At 41.0% G+C, this 10,410-nt stretch overlaps 1 protein-coding gene across 3 annotated transcripts; it reads right to left on the bottom strand.

The window, feature by feature from the left end:
• Positions 1-1,173: 1,173 nt before the first annotated feature.
• On the bottom strand, positions 1,174-10,388 carry ARMC10 (armadillo repeat containing 10). Of its 3 annotated transcripts, none has more exons than XM_075736711.1 (6): positions 10,036-10,388; positions 7,443-7,588; positions 6,152-6,286; positions 4,640-4,816; positions 3,462-3,533; positions 1,174-1,955 (listed from the first exon to the last, which is right to left on the bottom strand). In XM_075736711.1, exons 2-6 carry the CDS (start codon positions 7,557-7,559, stop codon positions 1,701-1,703), a joined length of 756 nt encoding a protein of 251 aa, XP_075592826.1. In that variant the 5' UTR covers positions 7,560-7,588; positions 10,036-10,388; the 3' UTR covers positions 1,174-1,700. The 3 variants fall into 3 exon arrangements, with proteins under 3 accessions (XP_075592826.1, XP_075592913.1, XP_075592755.1); XM_075736798.1 differs by lacking the exon at positions 10,036-10,388 and adding an exon at positions 9,965-9,984; XM_075736640.1 differs by lacking the exon at positions 10,036-10,388 and adding an exon at positions 8,816-9,166.
• Positions 10,389-10,410: the final 22 nt, after the last annotated feature.

The following is a 10,410-nucleotide window of genomic DNA, read 5'->3' as shown; positions in this document are numbered from 1 at the left end:
GAGAAAGGTGGGATTGGTGAATTCTTCGTGTCTGACCTAGCGTTTATTTTTGTTAAACACAGAACAGAAAAAAATTAAATCTACAAAAAAGTGGCAAAACATTAAGTGATCATAATGTAATTTGCTTATTACAAAATGAAGTGTTTCTGGAGCAGTGGGAAGGAGAAAGGGAAGTTCAGTGTCAATGCTGTGATTGTCAGGGTTCTGACTAGGAATCATGCCAGCTTCTATTTCTGCCTTAATTGTAGTCCTGATGAGTTAAACTACCTATGTAGGTAAAGTAGATACACGTATATTTACCCTGTATTGATCAGGGCATAGACAGGTTGTATTTTCAAGGTCACATTTTTCCTGCAGTTTTAGCTATTTGTAAAGTTGCCTACTGAAAATAAAGTGTCTATTGAATTACAAAAAGAGGAGAGAGTAGTATTTTTACTAAGAGCAGAATGGGTAGATTAACTTAGAACGATGAAGCACACAGTTTAGAAAAATGGTACAAGGTGGAAAACTTGTTTTCCAGCCTTTACATCTAACACCTTTTACTTTATGATGCGGTGTTCAGGAAGTTTTAGCAGTCTTGTTTTAGTGTGAAGTGTTTTCTAGTATGTTTTATGTTCATCCATGAAACTTCCTTCAGGTTCTTTTACAATGATGTTTGTATGTATTCCACTTCATTTTGAATTAACACTGGATTGATGACTAAAACTTTATGGGGGCTAACTCAACAGAAGCACTTATTCCAATGATGCTCCAGTTAGAGAAAAGGAGTAAAGCTCTCCCCGAAAAGCAGGCTGTAAGGCTGCTACTCAACAGGAAGCTTTCATAAAACTGTGTATGATACTGCTTTTGTAGACTTTTTTTATAAAGATGAGAATGTTCAACTGCAGTTGCAGATAATCTTTGACTCAAAATATTTTGAAAAATATGTATGCTTTCCTTAAAGTGACACTTTCAAAGCAAGATAAAAGCCTTTTGATTTTTCTTCAAGTGTACAAACCTTGTAGGGTTGTGGTTAACTGCACTCACTGCCATTTGGCTAAATGCAATGGGTACACTAAGCCTATGAGAATGTAGTTTTAGAATGTATTGCATGCAGGTAAGGTGAAAAAACATAGGCTGGGTAACTTTAATATGCAGTTTTCATTGAAAATTAATTTTGTAGGAAGCCAATAATAGTTTGGTATTAGTTTTATTTAATATTTTACAAAACTTCCCTGCACCCATTTAGTAGATATCAGATCAATAGAATGTAAATGCCTTATCTCCAATTGCTAAATCTTTAATGCACCATTTATTCAACAGCTGCAAATACTTAAGGCAACAAAAAGTCTTTGACATTGAGTATTTCAATTCATTTTACTCATCCATTTACAATGTTCACTGTACATACGAAAGTTTTCACATTTTAAACTACTCCTCCCCCCTCTGTGTACAGGTACCAGCTGTACAGTGGTTTCTTGGTACCAATTAAGCTACTGCTTTTATCTTGCTTATAAAAAAAAATACATTAGTATCTGTTACGCTCTCTATATTAAATACATTGCATTCCCTTTTGTAGTAACTGATTTTGCCTAGTAATATGGTAGTAGTCAGTATTTTTTGGTTGGTTTATTGTTTGCTGCTTGTGTTTGTTTTAGCATAGCATTCTTAAGATTAGATATTTTCATCAGGTCAGTCTGTCTTTTTTTTAAAAAAAACACCTATTGTGTTAATATTCTCACAAGTTGCTCTTTCACTTCGGTATCGGGGTGATGCAACAAAGATGCCAGTTTCTGCGCGAATTGGGTAGAGTCCCTGCAGAATGTAAAGAAAATTGAACCTTCACTGTATTGGTCCTGAATCATGGTGCCATCTTCATCATTCATGGGTTTTTTCAAGTTTGCTGCAAATGCCAGGGCTCTAAGCAGAATATCTCGGTTTACACAGTTGTCGAAAAGTAACAGCAATGATGGCACCTAGGATATTCAAGAAATAATCCATACTTAATTGCCAGCAGTAAGTACATGTAACTAAATCTAACTTTAAAAAAATGGGAAAAAAAAGATCTGCACCTAAACCATGGAAATCAGAAACCCTATGAAATACCAGAACTCCACATGCTGTGAAAGCATGCCAGAAACTTGCACAGCAGGCACATTTCCTCTTTAGAAAAGACTGGCTTGCGCATCACAGGCTAATAAATGCTTTGTACTTTCAACCTCCAAAATGTGGCTGTCTGGAAAATTCCCATTTGGAAGAGAGGGTCTGCTTTCCTTCTCAGTAACGTTGCTTTTGCCCTCTGCAGTGATCGGAATGTTTTTATATTAACACATCTGATAAGTGAGAAAAGGACACACTTTTAACACGGAACCAAATATTTAGCTACCCTAATCTCGTTTTAATTATGAAAAACTGGTAGTAGCTAGACTAGCTTTGCTCATGGCTGATAGCTCAAATGTAAAAGCCACTGCATATCTTAAGAAACTTGCTTTGGGGAGAGAGGAGGACGCAGCACTATTCCAGCCCCTGACTCCCTGTTTTGGTGTAAGGAAAGGCTGTAACTGAAATAAACCTGTATGCCAAGCCAGCAGTGGCTAATGTCTGATCAAGTTCTCCACGAAGATATCAGTAAATGCACAGGGAAAGTTCACTTTTATGGCTGCATTTGAGAAAAGGGTGGGGATTTCCATGGAATTTGGTCTCCTTAGGTACAGTATGTTAGCTATAGAAACAGCTGTTGAGAAGGATCATTTACAGTACTGGTTGTATTTGACATTTGTTCCTGGTCTCCGGCCTTCCAGGACCTGAAGGGGGCTACAGGAAGGATGGAGAGGGACTCTATCAGGGAGTGTAGTGACAGGACAAGGGGTAATGGCTTTAAACTAAAAGAGGGTAGCTTTAGATTAGGTATTAGAAAGAAATCCATTGAGGCACTGGAACAGGTTGCCCAGAGAAGCTGTGGATGCCCCCTCCCTGGAAGTGTTCAAGTCAGGTTGGATGGGGCTTTGGGCAACCTGGTCTAGTGGAGGGTGCCCCTGCCTGTGGCAGTGGGGTTGGAACTAGATGATCTTTGAGGTCCCTTCCAACCCAAACCATTCTATGATTCTATAGACTGGCTGCATGTCTGGAAATGAGGTTTTGGGTTTGTTTTTGAAACTTACCAAGGTACGCTGAATATTACACACCAAAGTTCATGGTACTGCCCCTTTGGTGGGAAGAGAAGGTGAGAACAGGCCTCTGCATGTCCCTGATTATTTGGAATGGTACATGGGAAGTGTGACCAACTGTCTTCAAGTTCTCAGGCCCTATGACCCTCCCTCTGAAGTACAGTATCTGCTCTGGAAGAAGACTAGCCTGTGAAAGAATGTAGATTTCTATCTACTAATTTTAACCAGGTGCTTCCTAGAATTTTACTCTGGAGTTGTTTATATACTTCTAATACATGAAAATTCTTCAAATGCATGCACATATCTACACCTTACTTGAGCTCTGAGAAGATGTCTTGCCATGGCTGGGTTTGCAGATAAGTTCACAAGTACTTTCAAAACTTGAATCTGAAATGAGGAACATACAAGTTCATTGCAAGCTCCAAAAGCAGTAAGTACAGCAGTAATGGGCATCAATAATGTCAGTGTTGAGTTAGAGAAGAAAAGGTAGAACATCCTGAGTTGTGCGCTACAGTCTTTGGTATAGGAAAAAACCGGAGCTCATGTTTTATACATACATTACTCACTAGAGTAATGTATTACATACATTACTCACTAGAATGTATGTAATAAGTATAGATATTTTAGAAGCAAATTCAGTTTGCCTTAAACTGAGTAAGGCAAGATCTATAAACAACTCACAGTAGGCAAAATAAGGAGTATTTTTAAAATCCACAGTGGATAGTTAAGTACTGTATTTAAAATGCAATCGGAAGCAAATACAAATACACCTTTGTACTCTCCTGGACATTGTCACACTAATCTTTTAATTAAACATTAGGAAAAGGCCAAATGCTTATTGTACTGAAGTAAAATAGGTCTGCTACGTTTAGTGGAAATTTGTGTTCTGGAAAACTAGTTTTGATCTAAGTACTTTGGTATTGATGGTACTGTGACATCTTGAATAAATGCTGAATTTGGTCCCTGTTTGAAGCTTTTATATCAACATTACAATAATTCACAAATAAGCACAATTTCCCACTGCAGTCATTTGCAAGAGATTGTTGCAAGAGATGTAATAAGCATAAGGGAACAGAAACCTGTAACTTGGGTTATCACTGCTTGGCATGTTTCCCTGGAAAGATTCATGCATCAGTGAAGCCTTTCTCATGCAGATCCTCCTTGCTCTGTGATGCAGTAGCAATGTTTAGTGAGCAGAAGAGAATTCTGGAGTTGCTATAGCAGACGCCCAGGACAATAGCAGCGCGCACAGCACTGGTTTGCTAAAGCTCTAGCCCAACGGTTCCACTATCAAGATTCCCTTTCTCCCCTCTTCCTTAATTAACACTGAGAAAGTAATATAGATCCATATTTTACGGATTTTATGTAATATCTGCTATCATTAATGAATATTTGATTTTCTAAGTACAGTCTAAACCATTTTACAAAAACAGTAAAAAGGAGGCAAGTAAAGCAGCTTCGTAAAAGGTTTGTAAGAATACACTACCCAGTACCTGTGTCGTTTCAGTTCCTTCTGCAAGCAAATGAAGAAAGCACGGAATTGAGTTTACCATCTTATGGTGGTAGTCACTGGTAACAGACATATTTGTCAACAATCTGAGTCCAGCTAGCTGCAGACCCGAGTTCAGGGGAGCTGACTCAACGTTCCTACAAACTTGCGTAATATACACCTGGGGGAAAAAGGGAAGGAGATAAAAAGAGAAGACATTTTTTGATACAAGCAGATTTTCTATTCACAAACTGCATCAGTGTCGTAGCCACAGTAGCATAAATACCTCTTGAACACTGCTGGCTGAATACATAACCTGATCAAGGTTCATGAAAACAAGTATTTTTTTGTTTAGTTTTGAATATATTTAAACGTTCTATTGGCATGATAGAAGCAGACCTTACACAGAGTTATGCTCACTAACCTTCCTGAAGCATAAATTGTTCTGAAAACCCAAGCTGCTTTGACTCCATCTCAGAACTAGCACGTTTGCTTTAAGGAGTTATTTAAAAAAATCACTTAGAGCAACCACTGTCTTCTTAAATGTTGAGAACAAGCTAAGGACAAGTCTTGGAATGACATCCTTTCTTCTAACCGTGTGGCCCATTCACTGGAGTACTCCTCAGGTACAGTGATGACAACTGACATCATTAACAACTACTTTTGACTAAATTTTCTTCTGGATGACACTATACGATAAATCTTGGGAGTCCTAACTAAGAAAAAAGTTACTTTGCCTTTACCAAAGGAGTAATTTTCTACCTATATGCCTATAGAAATATTTGCTGTTGGCAAGCACTACTTTAAAAACGTGGCTCAGAGCTCAAGATGCTGCAAACTACCATGTACAGTCAAACTGCCTTTTTATCAAGCTAATGAAAAAAATAGTAAAAAAATCTTCAAATCTGCATCAGCTCACTGCTTGGTCACTTCTTGATCTATTGATTAATCTGATAATATCAAAAGAGGATGCATTTTTGATGGCTGGTCTTTTCACATCCATACCATCTTCTATATTTACCAGTGAGACTTGTTATTGTTATTACACACAATTCTTTTTCAGATGAAACGATCACCCTGAAAAATTGGTCTTATACAAACCCAGGGGATCAGTTACTGTTTTTTCTCCCTTGCCTAAGGAGTCACGCTAAGTTCAGTCTGCAATCCATCTTATTAAACAAGCACTGCTGATGTTCTGGACATGTTTGGAAATCATATTGCCTCACATAATTTTACTATAAACTTAGCAATGCAATCTCTGTTTAATAGCATTTGGTGAAAGCTGAACATGAACCGCCTAGTTTCCTAGCTCTCTTTTAAAAAAGGTGTCAGTGATGCAATGCATCTTTATGTTATCCTTTTGGCCTCAGGACGCACAGATCATCCAGATCTGCTGACTCGTAGGTCTAACCTCAAAACATTTTGGCATCCTGGCTTGTATTTAACAAATATGCTGAAAGCCCTGTACTATCTCCTCTGTCTCAATTACTTTGATTTTTCCCTTTAAGAAACTTACCTGTATCTCCTCTTGATTTTTAATATTCATACTCAAATTATTAAGTGCATTTAATGCTTTTTCTTTAACTTTGGGAATGCAGTTGGAGAGCATCCCTCCAATAATAGAAAGGCCATCCAAATTTCGGATTATATCCTGAAATATAAAACAGATATTTAACAAGCTTATTACAATTTTAAATTAAACCCTGAAGGCTTTCCTCAAAATTTCCATTTTAACGCAAATGGAACGTGCGAATGAAGACTTCCAGAACAGACTACTCTGTTTAGATTGTTAGCCGATACTGCTTTATTGCTTCCATTGAAATTAGGAATAGTACTGCTTAGGGCCAAAGTATTTTTTGACATTATTTGACAATGGCATGACACTTTTAAAATTTGTCCTGCAAAGCATGCTTAAAGCATTTTAGATTATAAAGAATCAAAGGTAATTATTGCATAATAAGATTACAGAATAGCTGAGGCAGGTCACACTACCTGAAAGCCCTGACTGAACAGAACAGAATTTCAAGATGCAGCTTTATGTTATTATAAGTTCCAAAACTGTATCTTTCTTTTCCATTTCTTTTTTTTTAAAAATCTTTCTCACTTAGACTCTAACCATCACTGAAAAAAACATGTACTGTTTTCAAGACAATGAAAAATGGGCCAATGGGCCTTAGGATTCAGTTACATTCTGTTCTGAGAGATTTATATCAAGAAAAAAGTTTTGAGAAGCCAGAATAGACAGCTGTCAGAAGTACCGTACGAAAAGGAAAACAACAAAAGATAAAAAAGGGTGGGACCCTGGAGGTTAAACCTTTATAAAGGCATGAAAATCTGCATCCCGCTCAAAGTTTTTCTGCATCATATTTCCAATTGATTCAAAGAGACCTGGATAGTTGTAAAGTTGCCAAGATGTAAATTGCATACAACATTGTAAAGATAAAAAGATTAAATTATCTCAGTAAATTTCACATCTGAACCTGAAATTATTTAACCCTGCTTCAATTCAACCCTTTCATTAACATTACATGACTGCAAGCAACAAAAGATATAAAGGTATTTACAGCACTTTGAAAATACAGAACTCTGTACAGACTTAAAGTTGTACAAACATCAAGCTTAGATAATTTTTGTGAAACTGGTAAATAATATTATTTGATCTAGCAGAAATTAAGGCATAGACATAAAACAGATTTTAGAACACAAGCTATTGTAGCTCTCAGTCCTGTGTCACTCTTCAGCAAAACAGCACCTCTCCATACTGCCTGGTATTGGAACACTGTTGTTTTCTACAGAACAATACTTACTTGATTTACAGAGAAGGCAGCACTGTTGCCGAGAGTGATTAAAACTTGCTCTTGAATTAATGGATCATCTGTGGCCTGGAGCAAATGAATAAGTTTCTGTAGAGCATCCGCATCCATGATATGGGTTGACACTGGAGGACTGTTGTCTGTCAGCATTTAAAAATGAAATACTCGATACCAAGTTTGAGACATTTCACTGAGTTACCACTTAACTTTTTTTTTTTTTAACAAAGCTGAGGTTTAGCTCTCAGTTGTAGGACGCATTATTCTAAGTTTGATTGTACCCAACCATCATATCATGACAAAAGGACTGTGTTTTACAACAGCCAGACTTCCCTCCTTTTTTCCCCATGTCCTCCAACTACCTCTTTTCAAAGTAGAAAATAAAAGGAATACGTAATAAGAGCTTGATGTATGTTACTCTTTGGTTAACTAACAGCGAACCTCCCCATCAAAATTATTAGGAATATTCACCAAACAGGAAATGTGGAAATCTGTCTGGATGCTGTAGGAAAAGAAAATAAAACTTCTGACTTGCAGACTGCTGCTTCCAGAAATTATGATAATAATGTTTTGCTAGTACCCTGAGGTCCTTTGATGAAGTAACAGCCACAATATTAAGAATGACATAACTACACCAGCTGAGGAAGGCTCTTTCTGAGTCAGAATGATGTTATGGAGTATCTGGCTTTCATAAAAGGGTGACACAAATGCCATCAAAGACCATTTACAGCCAGGTTGGAGGCACAGCTATTTAGCTAGCTGAATAGCCTGAAGAGCTGATCTATGACTACTGGACCAGTCAGAGATGAATTGAGATTACTTTTTAGAAGCTAACCAGTCCTTTATAATTCCACATATTTGCTGCCACCACCTCATCAGGCAAACATCATAGTATTCTTTGGGGAAAAAAAAAAGGTCAGTTAATTATGACAATCCAAAAGCTAGCTTGAAAAACAAAACTGGTTTTTATCCTCATCTCATCCTCATCTAAACACTTTGTTTAGCTTTGCATTATAGGGGGAACACAAATCAGCCCACTAAGTAAATACACTGGATATGCTTTAGGGGACTTTAAAAAAATAAATTAAGCTTTTTTTAAAAGATCAAACATGCTCTAGAGACCTTTCAAAACGTGGCACGGCTAGGGGCGGGCCGGTGAGCAGCCCAGCGGTACCCCCTCAGGCCGGGAGCAGCTGCCGCGGAGGCCACATCCAGAGGCGCGGGCAGCGCCCGGCGGGAGCTGGAACCCCCCTCCCCACCCCGACCCCGCCGCGGCTGCGTGGGGCCTCCTTCGCGGTCACCGGCACAGCGGAGGCCCGGCCGCTCGGCCTGCAGCCAGGCAGCGGCGACCCGCCCGCCCTGCGCCTCACCTGACGGCGGGCCCCGGGCGGTCCCGGCCGCAGCCTGCCGTCCCCGCCGGCCGCCCGCCACCAGCCGCCACAGACAGTAGCAGGCGCCCGCCCCGAGCACGATGGCCGCCGCTCTCGCCGCCGCCCCCCGCGGTTCCCCCATTTCCCCGGCCGCCGCCGCGGAAGCCACCGCCCCATCCGGCGCGGCTCAGCTCCGGGCCCCCCTTCCCTGCTGCAGCGGGGCCCTGGGGCTCTGCCCTGCCGGGGGACTCCCGGGGTGCCGACCCGCCAGCGCTGTGTGTGGCGCGAGAGGGCCCTCAGCCTGCTGGGGGGCACGAAGCGCAAACCCACGTAGCGACGGTGCGATGCAGCTTTTGGTTTAAAGGGAAAAATAACCCGCAGCCCCGCGCCAGCCTGACCGCCTGCACCGCGCACCGAAACGGGCTTCCCCTTCGGGAAGGCTGCTCCAACCCGGGAGGAAAATAGAAATGCACTTTATTACAGCTACTAAGTTATTTATAATAAAGGCATTAATTAGACCACATACAACCCCTATAAAAAAACTATTTGAAGTTTTAACAAAATACAGCAATATTTGCCTCGGGGGTACGTATACCTGTGTTACCGGAAAGCGGCAAAATAATTCACTAAGACTTATTTTGAAGTTTTAGGAAGCAGGCATTCTTTATTGCAGCGCTGGGTGCACGGGGGATAACTCCACCTAACGTGCACACCCAAAAGACAAAACTAGCAAGTATTTATACTATGTTAATATACATATTCAGTATATTTCCGAGTAGTGCTTATCACATGCATGGATTTTCCGGGAACTCGTTAGCATATGCTAATGTCTTTCGCCCATGTTTGTTGGCACCTCCGGGTGGTCCTCGGGGGTCTTCAGACTCGCTCCTGGTATCACCTACACCTTATCCCTCAAGGCTGGTTTTGTGATCACCTTGTAACTTTCTTATCTTTGCACAACTGTTCTTCCAAGGCCGAGCTGTTTAAAATGAGATTGTTCCAGAGCTTCTTATCTTACAACTAATTATTTTCTAAGTTACAATGGTTTCCCTTTTGTTTGGTTACATCTATTGAGCAATGGCTCTAATTGCTTGAATTGATCTTAATATTTCAATATTCACAGGTATCACCTGCTGACCCAATCCTTACCCTGCTAATGCTGCCTGTGCTTGTTGGCTTTAAACACTAACGCAAGGCCGTGCTCCCGCAGTGCCATTTACCCGCTGCCCGTTCGGACACCCAGCGTCTGCCAAACGTGCTGGGCCTCCGCGGTGGGCGCCCGTGCCGGCAGAAAACACCGGTAGCGCTTCACTCGGTTGGAAATCAGGCTAGGGTGGAGAGCCGAAGCATTGGCAAGGAAATCGTGGTAGTGCGAGGCTGGAGGGGCTCTCTGGGACCACTCCCAACAGCTAATCGGTAGATACTCCTCTCTGCCTCTTAGTACGTGAAAGCCTTGCTACAGCTCCTTGCTCCACTCGATGGGGAGCGAGAAACAGGCTGTCCGTGAGGCAGAGACAAGGTGCCCGTCCCAGCCGGCTGCCAGTGCCGCGCAGGGCGGCAGCGGGGACCGCGGGACACCTCGGCCCGGGCAGCTC

This window comes from Balearica regulorum, chromosome 1, assembly GCF_011004875.1.
Source record: "Balearica regulorum gibbericeps isolate bBalReg1 chromosome 1, bBalReg1.pri, whole genome shotgun sequence".
In the NCBI taxonomy this organism is placed as follows: domain Eukaryota; kingdom Metazoa; phylum Chordata; class Aves; order Gruiformes; family Gruidae; genus Balearica; species Balearica regulorum.
Note: the sequence above shows the minus strand (reverse complement) of the source record. Positions and strands in the feature narration are given on the sequence as shown.

Bases quoted from the DNA above. Each gene is read 5' to 3' on its own strand.
- ARMC10 (XM_075736640.1), bottom strand. From the start codon at position 8,957: ATGGGGGAACCGCGGGGGGCGGCGGCGAGAGCGGCGGCCATCGTGCTC. The intron at 7,589-8,815 runs GTGAGGCGCAGG...AAATGCTGACAG, and splicing joins CGCCCGGGGCCCGCCGTCAG to ACAACAGTCCTCCAGTGTCA. The intron at 1,956-3,461 runs GTAAGGTGTAGA...TGAATATCCTAG, and splicing joins GACATCTTCTCAGAGCTCAA to GTGCCATCATTGCTGTTACT.